The sequence below is a fragment of the Neoarius graeffei genome, chromosome 27, assembly GCF_027579695.1.
Source record: "Neoarius graeffei isolate fNeoGra1 chromosome 27, fNeoGra1.pri, whole genome shotgun sequence".
Classification (NCBI taxonomy): Eukaryota; Metazoa; Chordata; class Actinopteri; order Siluriformes; family Ariidae; genus Neoarius; species Neoarius graeffei.
The window spans coordinates 31,784,151-31,800,848 of NC_083595.1; the positions used below are offsets into that span (position 1 = coordinate 31,784,151).

The following is a 16,698-nucleotide window of genomic DNA, read 5'->3' on the forward strand; positions in this document are numbered from 1 at the left end:
TGCAAAAAATAAAAATGATCTGTTTCTCAAAATCCAGTGAATGTGGATAGAATAAAACCATTATTTCACTCAATCTCGTCGTGCATGGCTTATAGCCGATTCGGCGCTCCATGCCTCGTCAGCTATCAGCTCATATACGATTCGATTTCGTGGAATAACTGTTACATAGCAGTGTGGGGAAATAAGGAATTTTAAGCAGACTGTCACCGGACAGACAAGTATGAAACGTTGTCTGTCTGTCCAAATTTCAGCCTGTCCGAGTGATGGGCCAAAAGCCTGGAACAATGCGGCCTGGAACAAAGCCGAAGGGCTTTAGATGCCTGGATTTTTGTGATCTTCAAAAGTCAAATTACACTCAACATTAGTTGCTAATTAGACTACAAATTGAATATAATTTACAAGAAAATGTCAGAAGATTCAAGAAAAACATGCTTAAAGTTATATCTAAGAAAACAGTAGCACACACAGGTCAGTTCCATGTCTAGAAAAAAAAAAGTACGGGGGGGGGGGGGGGGGGGGGACGATGTTCTAGTTCGTTACAACTTACAGGTACGTGTGTGTGTGTGTGTGTGTGTGTGTGTGTGTGTATATATATATATATATATACACATACACACACACACATATACACACACATTATATATATATATATATATATATATATATATATATATATATACACACATACAGACATTTTATTTATATATATATATATATATATATATATATATTTTACACACACACTATAATAACACTTATGAAACGTCAACAATTACTATTTTTTATACTGTGTTTATAATAAGTCTATAAGAAATTTAGTAATTAACAATCCAACTATTCTTATATAATAGAGTTAAAATTTTGAGTACAAGATTCCAAGTGACTTTGTAACAAAATGACTTAAAATGACTCAAAACTAGACACGGTCATATCATTTGGCATTCAGACTAAAATCTGCTGCACTAGAACTTAGACTCCATCCATCCGTTATCTGTAGCCGCTTTATCCTGTTCTACAGGGTCTCAGGCAAGCTGGAGCCTATCCCAGCTGACTATGGACGAGAGGCGGGGTACACCCTGGACAAGTCGCCAGGTTATCACAGGGCTGACACAGAGACAAACAACCATTCGCACCTACGGTCAATTTAGAGCAGGGGTGTCCAAACTGATCCATAAAGGGCCGTGTGGCTGCAGGTTTTCATGCCAGCCATGCAGCAGCACACCTGATTTGGCTTATTCAATCAACTGACACACCCACCCTTTAATCAAGGGTGGGTGTGGCTGCAAGTATTTGACTGTGTGAAGACAGTTCAGTTGATTGAATGAGCCAAGTCAGGTGCGCTGCTGCATGGCTGGAATGAAAACCTGCAGCCACACGGCCCTTTATGGATCAGTTTGGACACCCCTGATTTAGAGCCTCCAATTAGCCTAAACTGCATGTCTTTGGACTGCAGGGGAAACTGGAGCACCCAGAGGAAACCCATGCAGACATGGGGAGAACATGCAAACTCCACACAGAAAGGCCCTCGCTGGCCGCTGGGCTCGAACCCAGAACCTTCTTGCTGTGAGGCGACAGCGCTAACCACTATACCACCATGCCGCCCTAGAACTTAGAAAATAGAAGACAATAAAAACCCTATTAAAATATAAATCTACATCCTCCAAAGCATATGACTGACTGTCATTCTTATTATTAATAAAAATGCACATAATAATAACAACAACAACAACATAACCACTGATTGGCAGTTTGGCACGTAACATAATACTGTACTGCAAACTTTCATGTAAACTGAACTCTGAATCAACTGACACGGTCAACCCTAAAACACTAGTTCAGCTGTGTCATGAAATAAAAACTACAGTGAATACTTGAATGTATTATTATCGTCTTATTTAGTGTGCCACTCGGGGAGATGGAGGTGCCTGTAAATTCTGAAGGGGGCCTTTGGTTGCCGAGTTATGAATTTTTAAATCCCTGCGCGCGAGTGGCTGGAGCTAGGGCTCATGCTAAAGCTTTCCCCCGATCTGCGCTAGGCCTGTCATGATGCTAAATTTTGTTGGACGATACGTTGTCTCAGAAATTATTGCGATAAACAATATTATTGTTGACGTCTTTTCAAGACAATTTTATGCCACTAGTAAAATAAATGATCATGCAAATACACCCTTTCAAAGAACAGTAAACTTAATTAAAGTCAACTTATTCAATTCAACAGTGGAACGTCAAAAATATATAAATATAAAGAAATAACCTAAAGAAATAAAACAATCAAACAAAACCACTCAACAAAAACAATAAATAAAATACAATCTATGGCTCTTGAAAATTGCACTTAAGTAATAAATATTAACTTGGCACAGGATAATTAAAAAAAAAAAAAGACACTCTTTTCTTCACAGGCAACATTCTGCCAATCCAGTTTCTAAAAGATTAGTACCCAGATAAACAAAGTGCAAAGTAACAACGTATTGCCAGCTGTCATTTGGATAAAAATAACAATTAGAACGAGATAACATGTAGGCAAGGGCGTAGGTTTGGTATTAACATTGGTGGGGACATAAACCCAATGCCAACTTCAGGTCAACATTAAAGGGTCACAATATTTTGCTCCGTTGTGTTCCACCAAGAGTCTCCATCATCTCTCCAAAGTCCAGACTTTTAAAATTTGAAGTTCAGAACTGTAGGAATTCATGAATAATAATATGCAATTCATCTGATTAATTGCAAATCTTGCATGTGATGATTAACTCATTCTACCAATTTGCAAATGTGTTTTACAAGCGAATAACGCATAGACTGACTGTCGGGAGGGTGCATGTTCCTTTCCCTCATAAATGGAAGTAAAACACACACGGAGCCTTAAACACTGCGTTCCATGAGGCTGGCAGGGGGAGTCGGCTCTCTTCTGTGGGATCTTTAACTAGTTTTAGAATGCTAGTTTAAGCTGATATGTGATAGATCTAACGGTAAAACAGGACGAGGGCTCGAGAACTTTGACACGTTGAAAGGTTACAATTTTACTTGGCAACAGAATGTTTCTGAATTCTGATTCGTGTGTGTGTACTCGGTATGTGACGTTTTCAAAAGAGAGGCGGGAGGAACCAAAAATTTCTGATCAAGAAGCTGGAGGCTGTTATACTGATGACGTGAAAATGTTTTATTTGATTAAAAGGTGTCTGGGCCACGATCAGTGTCCACATCACCATCGGGTTGTTGTTGTTTACATGTGTCATGTTACACGAACTTGGTCAGGGCTCTGCAGGGCTTAACTGAAGCACTTCAAATTAGCGGGCTGCTAAAGTTTGCAGGCACTTCGCAAGCAAGACTCGGTGCAATATTGGCCAACATTAGCACAATTTTATATGATTTAATAATGTCTTTGTGACCTTAATGAACACCAGTTGTTGTCGGTATCAAGTCGGATTGTTATTTACATGCCACACAACCTTAGAAAACAGTCACATTCGTATGTTGTCGTTTTTACACACTGAATATGAACTGTTGTTAACTGATTAATTAATTTTACGAGCTAATCTAACGTTACATTCCTCAAGGACAGTTTGCTAGCTAGCAGCCGCTCACTGCACTGCAACCGCACTTGCTAATTGACATGGTAGCCAAACAGGCTTGCTGTTTTTGCGACCACGCCCCCGAATATTCATGAGCAAATTTTGTGTGATGTTTCACTCAGTGGAAACCTACAGTAAACATTTGTGTACCGTGCACGGAGTGTGATTTTTATTTATTTATTTTTTTAAACTTCAATCAGAAATATTGGTAGGGACATATCAGCCGTCGTTTGATATTGGTAGGGACACGTCCATACCCAATTCTACACCTATGGTCTGTACAACAGAGCAACATGTTGTTGTCTTTTCCCCATTCAGTGGATACCCTGGCTGGATAACTGTTGCATGCTGGGAGGCCCCGCCTCTGACAGAGAGACGCATGAGACGACAGAAAACAGCGCGGCGTTTTATTCAGTCGATGGGTCAAACTAACACACTGGCGACTTCCCTATGTAGGTGTACAGCACGTAAATGCCAAAATCGCAGTAAAAAAATTTACAGAGTTAATTTTCATTTACCGTACGATAAGTCGGTATATTGAATATCGCGACAGGCCTAATCTGCGCTCACTCCTGATGTCAGATCAGGCTGAGCCTGGGCTTGTTCGTAAGGTCTCGGTGAGAGGGAGGTGCCTGTAAGTTCTGGCATGGCTAGGTGGCGGAGTTATGAATTTTTAAAGTTGGGCCCGCAGAGACCCCCGTTTCACAGGCCGTGTTACGACATAACATATTCGCCCAGTGTAACATTTGGAAGAAAATTAGAAGTAGATTAGACCCATATCTTTACCGTTTTTTCATGGACCGTCCGGTTTGATGCTTTTGAAATACAGACGGATAAATGCGAAAATCACCGGTCAGTGTCTGCCGGGCCGGCCTTATTTCCCCACACTCAGTGGTGTAGTGGAGATTTTTAAAGTGGGGGTACGCGATTCGTGACGTCATCGATTTGATATCATGTCAGAAGCGGTAGCCTTTGGTCGCCTATGTTTGGTATGAATGATTTGTATAAATGTTACGTTCTTTTAACAACACAAGAGGGCGCAAGAAGACACTTTTTTCAGACATTTTTATGTGTGCAATTTTCATTCGTGTTTGTCAGTACAGCCCAACTGTTATGGCGAAAAGCCGCAGTTTATTTTGTCTCCAATAAATATGCCGAAATGGCTAAAGAGGAACAAATTCGCCTTCTCCTTCCGAATGCATCGTCGTAGACAGCACCACTCTGCTGCTGGAACTCAACATAAACCTTGCATAGGTTTAACATGGACTTAGTGAAGCCGAAATATTGGAAATGATACACAAACACCTTTGTTCATGTTCGATTCATGTTCATTTGAGCCGAGCTGCATTCGGAATTCGATATTTTTACTAGCCTACTTACTGCCGTGGCAACAGCTACAGCATGTGTCCAGAAGTTCAAAAAAAAGTCACGTCACTCACTCACATCGCATACAAACCAGCAATGGGCTGAAATTTATTATAAAAGGCACCAATCGAATAAATCAAGCATTTAGTCTGGCGCGATTGAGGCACCTGCGTATACAAAATACATGACATGCAGCCATTGGGTTAAGCCCTACCATGCACTCCTTCTTAAAGACTTGTGTATTTCTTTAAATTTATTGTCATTTCACATTTTTGGATGTACAACAAAACACTAAACAGGAAGGCCACAAAGCTTATGAATTTCAAATCATATATATAATCAGTGATGGGAATAACGGCGTTAGAATAAACGGCGTTACTAACGGCGTTACTTTTTTTTAGTAACGAGTAATCTAACTAATTACTTTTTACATCGTTATAACGCCGTTCCCGTTACTTACAATAAAATACTATGCGTTACTTTATTAAAGCTGTTCTCATCTGGCACGCTGCTCGTTCAGCCTTTCTTTCCTCTGCTTTAGTGTGGGGCGGGGAGACACGAGACAACGGCACAGTAAGCCAATCAGAGTAGATTTGGACAACATATGTCGGTAGGCCACGCCTACTGCACTGCGCGCTCTTTCAATCGGAAGAGCCAGCGATGGCGAGCGGTCAGCCCAGCACTGCGCTTTCACACTGGAAATACAGCCAGCACTTTTCATTACTTGAAATAAAAGGCAAGAGTGTTTACGTGCAATGCACATTATGTCGAGGAACAAAGCGTTTGTCCTCGTCAGTGGCCAGTAATTAGTAACATAATTTTAATAACTGCAAAAATATATTACATTTGATAGATGTCTTATCTCACATTGTCCCACAAAAATATTAATATAGTGTAGATAACGTTACTAATTGGTTCTGTTAAGTGTCCATTTCAGTCATTAAACACATTTAACATTCACTTTTATTATGATTACACTAATTGAATTTGATTTTTTTTGAGGGGGAACAAAATGTAACGGAATAATTACTTTCCCTGGTAATTAGTTACTTTTATGACAAACTAACTCCGTTACTAACTCAGTTACTTTTTGGTAAAAGTAACTAGTAACTATAACTAATTACTTTTTGAAAGTAACGTGCCCAACACTGTATATAATACAGTATGTGGTGAAATTATCCGCGTAAGGATGACCAGGCAGGCGATTATATCAGTTCTGTTGCCTTCTCGGTGCTGCTACCATGAACGCCCGGAAATCACACACACAGAGAGAGAGAGAGAGAGAGAGAGAGAGACCCTACTGTTATTATTAGGCTATTCAAAATCATAGGCCTATACTGAGCAAAAATCGCATTAGAACTTCAAAGATCATGAAGCATTAAACCGACAGATGGCGGAGTCAACCGTTTACATAATTCTAATATCTCGGCTGCGTTTAGAATGCATTCTACTTTGCGTCGCTACGTTTTACGTAACGTTCGATTGGGGGGGGGCATTGATGATGAGCACAAAGGCACGTGTCACTTACTGTAGAGCGGATAAACTCAGGCCATTGAATGACTTTTTTTTTTTAATCTCACCTCGGGAGAAGTGGGTGGACGGCGTACCCCCGCATACCACGCCCACTACACCCCTGCCCACACTGAAATAGTCTACTCTCACTGTAAAATACAAGGCCACTTGCATGAGACGGAGGCATCTGTTTGGCGCCCGATGAATTATAATTTACTTTTATTCAAGTAAGTCCCATTCAACGGCTGCTGGGATACTGCGACAAGTTTAGCCATGTCTTATACTAGCAATTAAAGAACTAAACTTTCCATTTATACTCGACAATAATTTATAATAAGATCACCAGCTCGCCAGATGATTAAAAAAAAAAAAAAAAAAAGTCTTATTAGCTCTAAGAATTCTAATCTGGCATGCACTAAAAATCTGATGGCCACCACTAAGTGGTGCTGTATGACTTTAAACAAACATCGCTGGGAAAAATATGTGATTTAGAATAGCCCATCCAACGGATTCTGCAAAAGTGTCACTTAAATAATATAAATGGGCATGGACTACAGGCAAAAAAGTCAAAAGTGGTGAGGCGTACCTTTGGTATCTTTCCCTTGATAGTCAATAGTGAGATGCAAGAGGGGTAACAGGTTGTCATCATCAAGCAGAACTTTGTGAGCAGCTTGCTGAAAGGCCACGTTCACATCTGGAAGAATGTGTCAGAGTGATAACTAAATGATCATTTCTTTCTTTTTTTTGTCAAATTGGAAGAACAATTAATGAGAGCTCACATCATACACACCATGTTCGGTTACAGCCGATGGTGGAGTCTTGAGCATGTGCTGGGCAAGGTCAATGAAGGCCTGATACAGTTCACCACGTCCCAACAAATAAAAATCCTTTATGATCTATGGAGAAAAAAAACAAAACAAAAAACACTTCGTACAGGTGGATATGGTGAAAAAAAGAAATAATGTCATGATATTTAAAGCTATACGGCCTTTCGATTTCTAAATAAATAAATAAAAATCAATCAATCAATCGGTGAAATTTAGTTCCCTCTGAAATTTGGTCATTGTGATACATGTTTATTTCTGTAATATCTTAAAAAAAAAAAATCAGGCCATTCTGTGGCTGGGAAGTTATTTAATTTGAGGGGATTCCAGAGCAAATAATGTGCATGAAATCGCTAGCTTTGCGCGATCAAGCAGACAGAGGAAGTCCGTGTGCGCATGTTTACCTTCATCTTCTTCTTTTGGGTTTTACAGCAGCTGGCATCCACAGTGTTGCGTTACTGCCATCTACAGGTTTACCTTGAGCGTGCACTGACAGTTCCATCATTCTGTCACTAAACGAACAGCTGATCACACCGAGGTGCTCGCTGGCTGCCGATATTTATTAGTTCGGTCCTGCATTTCCTTTCCTTCGCAACATAACATCTTTTCTTCTCACTTTCCGTTACTGTAGTCGGTCTTTCATGTTTCATTCGCGTCCTCCGTTTTTCTCTCCTGTTTCAAATTTGTATCCCACAATGCCTTGTGTGAACGGGGGAAGCCCACCACGTGATGCATGACGTAGTATCTTGAATTGGGTCATGGTGAAGCAGGAAAAATATAGCGGAGAATTTAGGGCCATGCGGCTCTAAATTCATTAATTGCTCTATTTTTAAAAAACAAATAAAATTGGAAGTCTGTGATTCGAATTCAGTAGCTTTCGGTCCACTAAACAAAAATAACTGACACTACGTTCAGACTGCAACCTGAAACGACCCATATCCGATTTGTTGTGAAATCCGATTTTTTTGTTAGGCCGTTCACATTACCAATTATATGAGACTTGTATGCGATCTCCAATATGAACGGAAAACGACCCAAAAGTGTCCCGCATGCGCAAATTGACACGTAATAAGCACATCTACGTAATACGTAAACAAAAAAAAGCGCACTCTTCATGTTTAATGATTTCTTTTTTTGTTTGTTTGTTTGTTTGTTTAATTATCTGGTTAGTGTTAAAGTGTGAGGTCTCGTGTGTGTTTTTGTTTCTGAACTGAAATGAAAACGTGTAGCCTGGTAACGAGGGTTGACTCCTAAATGTCTCTCTAATTTCTATATAAGTGCACTACATGTTACTAGGAAGTAATGGATTTTTAAACTCTATATAGTGCACTCGAGCTTCAGTAGGCAGTCATTTGGGATACGGCCGCTGTATTACCAAACTCTTAATTCAGGCTTAATAATTTGCACATATTTATTTCGTCATATTAATAAACTTTTTCTACATTTTTATAAATATTTATTTAGATTGTTTATAGCCAGCTGAATTCTGCAACTTCTCTCAGCGCTGGCTCAAGGTGCATAAACACCAGTGCAGTTTGCTATGGAGATGAGGCGAGACCTGGTTTTTGCGGCGGCGGCGGAACTCACACAATAATCTGATTAATGTGGGCAGCAGACTAATGAGACCGAAGGTGTCAAATTACTGGAAATTTCCAGAACAATCTTATAATCTTGTAATACAGGATGGTTTAAGTTATAAATCAGTTATAGAAACTGTTTTATTTAATCAGGCTAACAGATAAACATCCAGGTCCCTACCAAATCCACCATTAGCTTGATCAATTCTATAAAAGTCTATTTAAATTCTGAAAACTGTACAAATGTTGTTGTTTTTCACCAAAGAGGCGGGATTAGCCAACGCAGAATAGTGACGTTTGTCTCTTGTTGATGACGTGTAGGTCGCATGAATGCGATTCCGGTCAGACTGCAGTCGCATGTGAAAATATCGGATATGCATCGGAATTAGGACCACATATCCAAGCGGCCTGGGTCGCATGTGAAAAAATCGGATCTGTGTCGTTCAGATTGTCAATAACAAATCGGATACAGGTCGTATATGGGCAAAAAAATCGGATATGGGTCGTTTCAGGGTGCAGTCTGAACGTAGTCTGAGTCTCAGGGAAAATTCTTTTTATGACCTACACTTGAAAAATCTGAAAGGCAGTTTCGCTTTAAAGACACTTCCATGACACACAATTCATCACAATATACAAGAAATGTCACACACACTGCAATATACATAAAAGTACATTTTGAAAACTAATAATAAACTGATTATTAGGGTTTTGTTTATGCTACTGTGAGTAACAGTGAAGTCAATCAGCGCTGATAACGCAATATTTTGCATCACAGAATGTTTATTATAGCTAAATTTATCATTATATTAAATACTATACTGTATCATCATCATCATCGCTCCTTAACATCACTGTTTATAACATATCCTCTTGCTTACCTTGAGTTGACCCAAAAGATCAGATTCTTCCACCATCAAAGTCCAAAGATGCTATAAGATGAAAAAGAGAAGGATACCATGTGGTATTGTGAGAATTTAAAAACAACAAAACCCGACTGTGCCTCATAACCAACCTCAGCAACTGTGCTTCGAATTCCATCGATTACATTCTCGAAGTCCACCAGGCTGAAAAGAGGCTGCTGTTTGAGTCTGTGGAGCTCTGCAGCAAACGTATCTTCTTGGTGTTTCAGTATGGAACCTACATTAAACAGATCAAAGCAGGTCAAGGATTATACTAGATCAACTCGAATACAAAATCATGTATGTCGTGTGGTCTTACCAGCTCTGGAGGGACTCTGGTTGTGGTTCTCAAACATTTGGACCGATTCCCCGACAAAGAGGATTTTTTCAGCTACTCGGACAGGAATGTATGAGGGAAGCATCTCGACACGCAGGGAGAACTGCTGCAGGGACGGGGCGAGCATGTTCTCCTCTTCGATCAGTCTCTACAGAGGAAGAACAGGAGAAAAGAAGATACATTATTTTTTTCGCGGTCCGGTTTCCATCAAATCCTGCGCTCTGATTGGCTGGCGAGCGGGTCCGTATCCTACGATACGGACCCCAGTTACGGACCTCTGGCGACTCGCTCGTTCACAACAACAACAAACATAGTAGCATTTTTTGTCAACATTTATCTTTTTTTAAATAAGATTTATTTATAAGATTGTCAAAAATCTTATAAATTTTTGCCAGCATTTCTCAGGAGAATAGCATTAATTTTACAGCATGGATAGCGATAACGACAGTGTTCACAGCGAAAGCGAGTTTTACTACCCTGAGGAAGACGAAATAAAAGAAAACGTTTCAGGAGAAAGCTAAAAACCTGTAACTGTTGCTAACGCTGAACAAAAACATGGCTGAATCCTGAATGACTCAATTTTGTATAAATAGGGGACTACATAGGCGGCAAAATGTAGTTTTTTTTTCCTGCCATGGAAGTGCACTTGCATACCGAGGAGGAAGCCATTTGCATTACAGCCGTGAATGAGGATTCAAAATGGCGGCTCGGCTCGGTTTTCCCTTTCGGGCGCTCTCGTTTTCTGTTAGAATTTGGTAAAGAAAAAAATAAATATATTATTTACCAGCTTAAGGTCGGTCCGTATGGTGAAATGCCGTGACCTCGGTCCAGAGGGCCTCGGTCAGTACTTTCAAGATCTCGGTCACGGTATTTCACGATACGGACCTCCCAGCTGGTAAATAACATATATTTCCAGCAAAATAGTTCATATTTCATTAGGTAAAAGGATTGAGACGCCGAGATCATTGCTGGGGGCGGCATGGTGGTGTAGTGATTAGCACTGTTGCTTCACAGCAAGAAGGTGCTGGGTTTGAGCCCAGTGGCTGATGGGGGGTGGGTGGGTGGGGTGCTTTCTATTTGGCCACTCTAAATTGTCCATCGATCAAGCCTGGAAAGGGATGGGCTCTGCCAAGTTTAAATGCTCTAGACACACCAATGATGGATTGTTAAAATGTCATCAGTGGTTCCCCTACAGCCCTTGCTGGCTATGGAACGAAGATGATGATCATTGCTGGGCTGGGGGCGTGTCTACATTCCCTGATATTTCAAAATGAGACACTTTATCTGGTTAGAGAAGCACCCTCGGGCCCAAAGGGTAGCTGGTTCGATTCCCTGGATCGGCAGGGAAATCCATGGCTGAAGTGCAAGGCACGTCATCCCCAACTGAACCCCAGGTGCTGAGTATGTGTACGTGTGCTCATTGTACGTTGCTCTGGATAAGTGTCTGTAATGTAATCTCAACAATGTCAATGACAGGCATGGATTTTAACAGAACAGCGCTCAGTGTGAAGATTAAAAGGATTAAAAACTGATTAAAAATCAGGAGACTTTGAGATCATTTCTCCATTATAGAAACAAGACTGTACATTGAATAAATCTACCCACACATAAATGCACTTGATACATTTTTTCCCCCAAGACAACGTTATGAGCTCTTGATTTAGCTACAAGCAGATTATAGGCTTTTAAAATCAATGGACGCACGTGTTACAAAAGAATTAGATCACGAAAACACCTTCATATCAGCGGTATAAATTGAGGAAAAATATTGAGGCAATTGTAAATCAATATTGTGTCTCTGTATACAAAAAAACACATGCACTGTTCGTTTTTATTACCGATACAATAACGCTTCGAACCAACAGCAAATGAATTTCCTGTGCCATTGTGCATTTCTTTCCCTGTTCCTCTCCATGTTTTTGTGTGCCTTTCAGGCCCAGTAATATAGGCGTGGTGACCACCGTGGTCTCTGTGCTGCTCAGGTCCAGTAAAAGAAACACTGCCTCCCATCTCCAGAACTCTTTGTGGTATGCACAGGAATACTGCATCTCCTTATGCTGTGTTAAACCAGCTCTAAATAATATATCAAATTCGAGGCAATTTTCACACAGTAGATTGCTAATCACGTATTTAGATGTGCATCAAGTCATCTTGGCGGCATGGATAGATATCCAGCCCTATTTCATTCGAAATGAAGCAGAGCAATTTCTCACCAAGTCTTGCAGCTCTCTAAGTTGTTTCCCACTCAGACCTCCAATGCCAAGGTCCTCCTCTTCTTCTTCCTGTGCTGCTGCGGCTCCTCCTGCGCTGGGGCCCTGCCTCACGAAGAACTCCTCACTCTGGTCCAGGAGCAGGCCGTGCAGCATCCATGCAGCCAGCTGCTTATACATCACTCCGTGGCACACTGCAAGAATCCTGCTCAAGCAAAATGTTTGGCAGAAGATTGAGTCAAACAAAGATTAATTTACACACCTTTGTTGTTACAGTTTTCTGACAGCATCAACCATGCTAAAACATCCACACAAAAACCAAGAGCTGTCGAAGGGAGTTCAGAAATCTCTAGTCTGATTTTAATCACGTCCAAGTTTTATTACAGTGTTCCAACCAGGCTTGTAGTACTCGAGTCCAGAACTCCGACTCGAGTCCGACTCGTGCCCTAATTTGAAGGACTCGTGACGTGATTTGGACTTGAGCACTGATGACTCAGACTTGTGCATTAACTGCATTCGGATTCGTAAATTGGAGACGAGGACTCTGATTTTTTCTTTATTTCTTGTAACATGCCATAATAATTTGGCGCAAGATGTTTATATCTACATTAACTCATCTCATCTCATTATCTCTAGCCGCTTTATCCTGTCCTACAGGGTCGCAGGCAAGCTGGAGTCTATCCCAGCTGACTACGGGTAAAAGGCGGGGTACACCCTGGACAAGATGCCAGGTCATCACAGGGCTGACACATAGACACAGACAACCATTCACACTCACATTCACACCTACGGTCAATTTAGAGCCGCCAGTTAACCTAACCTGCATGTCTTTGGACTGTGGGGGAAACCGGAGCACCCATCTACATTAACTTTTATACTAATTTCGTGCAAGAGAATGCACATTCATCTGTTCATACGTCATGTTCAGGAACAAACTAACATTAATGGCGCTAAAATGCCTGGTGAGAACGCCCCAGGATTGTCCGCTTTGTTTATACAGACTTCTCGTGCAGTGGAAAAAATGCCCTGCTGTGTGTCCCATATGTAGAAGAACTATCGAGGAGACGACAGGAACGACCTGGAACTTCAATCGTCATTTGGCAAGACTCCACCCAGAGAAGGAAGTGACACGCTATTTTGATAGCGGGGCTTGCGGAGCGATGAACTAGCTGGTGTTAACCCTCTCTCATGTTATTTGCCCTGCTGATAGTGGGCGGGGCTTGCTGAGCGATGAACAAGCTTTTTATCTGTAGCCTGTTAACTAAAATGGGGCAGTCGAGCAGGAACGTTAGTCCAAGACAGTAGCAGAGACGCTTTCACATAAAGGCAGCAACAGCCATCGTCAAATGGTGCGGAGGGAGACTTGTTCTCGGACTTGATTCGGATCAATAGTGGACTCGACTCGAAATTTTCTTTAATGACTTGGACTTGGGGCGGCACGGTGGTGTGGTGGTTAGCGCTGTCGCCTCACAGCAAGAAGGTCCTGGGTTCGAGCCCCGTGGCCGGCGAGGGTCTTTCTGTGTGGAGTTTGCATGTTCTCCCCATGTCAGCATGGGTTTCCTCTGGGTGCTCCGGTTTCCCCCACAGTCCAAAGACATGCAGGTTAGGTTAACTGGTGACTCTAAATTGACCGTAGGTGTGAATGTGAGTGTGAATGGTTGTCTGTGTCTATGTGTCAGCCCTGTGATGACCTGGCGACTTGTCCAGGGTGTACCCCGCCTTTCGCCCGTAGTCAGCTGGGATAGGCTCCAGCTTGCCTGCAACCCTGTAGAACAGGATAAAGCGGCTACAGATAATGAGATGAGACTTGGACTTGAACACTGGGGACTCGAGACTGGACTCGAGTTTTAGTGACTCGACTACAACACTGTGATTGAAGGCAGTACGTAATGAGATTTGATTTTGTAAGACACTCACTTTTCCAAGGCCATCCGAACAGGTGGCAGACCTCCACAGCTGTGCTTGTAAACAGTCTCCAGAATCTGACAGCCATGAATCTGATCAGAGAGAGGGGAGAAAAAAAAAAAGAAAGGTTTAACATACTCCATTCACATACTCGTGTGTATTTACTGTATGTCAATGTGTAGAAAACACAAAGCCATGAACCTTTTGCGATTTGATGGTCTCCACAACAACCATTACAGAGGGGAACAGCAACTGAAACTGATTAGCAGGAAAGACCACAGGACAGAGAGTGTGATCAGGTTTGTCGTTTAGTTTGAACAATTCGGAAAGGAGTGTTCAAAGGGATTGTTAACTACCTGTTCCAGCTTGTAGTTGACGTGTGAAATGGAGAGATGTGGATCACCAAGAAACTGCAAAAATATTTAAAAGGATTGATGTCAGTCTTAGATGTGATACTCATATTAAAGATGAATGACATTTGAACAGTACGTAATACTTTCTTGTCAGATCAAGTCACACCTCTTGTTCAAGATCTAGTAATGCTTGTCTGTAAGGTTGCAACATGGAGTGTAGGCCAGTGCAGAAAGCCCTCAGGTATATCCCATGTAATCCACTTTGGCTTGGCTGGCTCGAGTGGTGCTCCTGGATATAACAAATTAGAAATCAGATACAGAATAAAGGCTCTATATGTTCCTGGATGTTCCAATCTGATAAGTACGGATACCAGGCCCATAGTGGTTCGAATGGCTGATTTTTTTAATCCAATCCAATCTTATATACTGGAGCAGTTGGAACGACAGAATGGTTCAAGGTGAAGGTGGGCCTTCATCAAGGATCTGCTTTGAGTCCTTTCTTGTTTGCCATAGCGATGGATAGCTTGATGGACGAAGAGCAAGAGTCTTCGTCCATCAAGCTTGTGGAGAGCAAGAGTCACCATGGAACATGATGTTTGCGGATGATATTGTGATATGTGGTGAAAGGAGGTTGAGTTGGGTTTGGAGAGATGGAGGTATGCATTGGAACGAAGAGGAATGAAGGTGAGCAGTATACATGTGCATCAGTGAGAATGGGGATGAGAGTGTAGTGAAGATGCGAGGAGTAGACGTAAAGAAAGTTGGTGAATTCAAGTACCTGGGGTCAACTGTGCAGGAAAATGGGGGCTGTGATAGTGAAGTGAGAAAAAGAGTGCAGGCAGGGTGGAGCAGTTGGAGAAGGATTTCAGGAGTCATTTGTGATAGGAAAGTCCCAGCAAAAGTCAAAGGTAAGATGTATAAGACAGTAGTGAGACCAGCTGTGATGTACGGATTGGAGACCGTACCCTTAACGAAGAGACAGGAGGCAAAGTTGAGGATGTTAAGTTTTGCAATGGGAGGTTGGACAGGATAAGGAACGAGCACATCAGAGGGACAGCACATGTGGAGAGCTTGGGAATGAAGCTAAGAGAGATGAGACTGAGATGGTATGGGCACATCCTGAGAAGAGATGCAGAGCATGTTGGAAGGAGAATGTTGAGGATGGAGCTGCCAGGCACACGAAAACAAGCAAGGCCAAAGAGGAGATACATGGATGTGGTGAGAGAGGACATGAAAGTGGCAGGTGTGGTAGAGAAGGATGCGGAAGACAGGGAGCGATGGAGACGAAAGATCCGCTGTGGCGACCCCTAATCGGGAGCAGCCAAAAGAAGAAGACTTATATACTGTCATATACAGAGTAAAATAGGGGCAGCCATGGCCTAAAGGTAAGAGGAGAAGGTCTGGGACCAAACCGGTCACCAGTTCCATTCCCTGGACCAGTGGACCAGCAGGAAAAAAAATGTGTGGGTGAATGAACAGCTTCCCCTCCCTCGATGGCTGAAGTGCCCTTTAGCAAGGCACCCACCCTCCAACTGCTCCACGGGCCCTGTAGCGCAATTGCCCACTGCTCTGGCTAATTTTTTTTTCATCACTGCTTCAGATGGGTTAAATGCAGAGAAAGAATTTCACTGTGCTGTAATTGTATATGCGACAAATAATGGGGGAAGCCATATCCTAAAGGTAAGAAAAGAAGCTTTGGGACCAAAAGGTTGTCAGTTTGATTCCCTGGACCAGCAGGAATGGCTGAAGTGCCCTTGAGCGAGGCACCTAAACCCCAATTGCTCCCCAGGTGTGTTGTACATTGCTCTGGATAAGTGTGTCTGCTAAATGCCATTGATCTGATCTGATCTGATCGCCCCAAAGCCCCGTTCTTCTTTTTCTTCTCTTACAGCGACTAACAGCATCAGATCAAATCAGTATATAGCACCGGCCAATTCTCAGATATCAGTAATGTATAGAAAGAAGGGCTCTGTATACTTTTATCATAAAATTACCCCTACCTGTTGGTGGACATGACCTGTGTGCTGCTCTATGAACTCTGTGAAGCGCACATAGTCTGTGCCCATCTTACACAGCCGGTTCAGGACACTGGTTTCACTGGGATGGAGAAAGGGCAGATCCTGGGACACCTGCAACAAGCAACA

General features: G+C 42.0%; 1 protein-coding gene across 4 annotated transcripts in view; it reads right to left on the bottom strand.

Annotated features, from left to right (window-relative positions):
- The window catches only part of tubgcp4 (tubulin gamma complex component 4), a 29,767-nt gene that overhangs the window by 6,647 nt on the left and 6,422 nt on the right, over positions 1-16,698 (bottom strand). For all 4 annotated transcript variants that reach the window (XM_060911456.1, XM_060911459.1, XM_060911457.1 and 1 more), the window contains 11 exons: positions 16,555-16,683; positions 14,721-14,843; positions 14,558-14,611; positions 14,403-14,459; positions 14,214-14,293; positions 12,300-12,501; positions 10,069-10,234; positions 9,863-9,987; positions 9,729-9,779; positions 7,240-7,345; positions 7,036-7,143 (listed from right to left, as the gene is read on the bottom strand). In XM_060911456.1, coding sequence (XP_060767439.1) covers positions 7,036-7,143; positions 7,240-7,345; positions 9,729-9,779; positions 9,863-9,987; positions 10,069-10,234; positions 12,300-12,501; positions 14,214-14,293; positions 14,403-14,459; positions 14,558-14,611; positions 14,721-14,843; positions 16,555-16,683 — 1,201 coding nt within the window. The remainder of the gene's footprint in view (positions 1-7,035; positions 7,144-7,239; positions 7,346-9,728; positions 9,780-9,862; positions 9,988-10,068; positions 10,235-12,299; positions 12,502-14,213; positions 14,294-14,402; positions 14,460-14,557; positions 14,612-14,720; positions 14,844-16,554; positions 16,684-16,698) is intronic.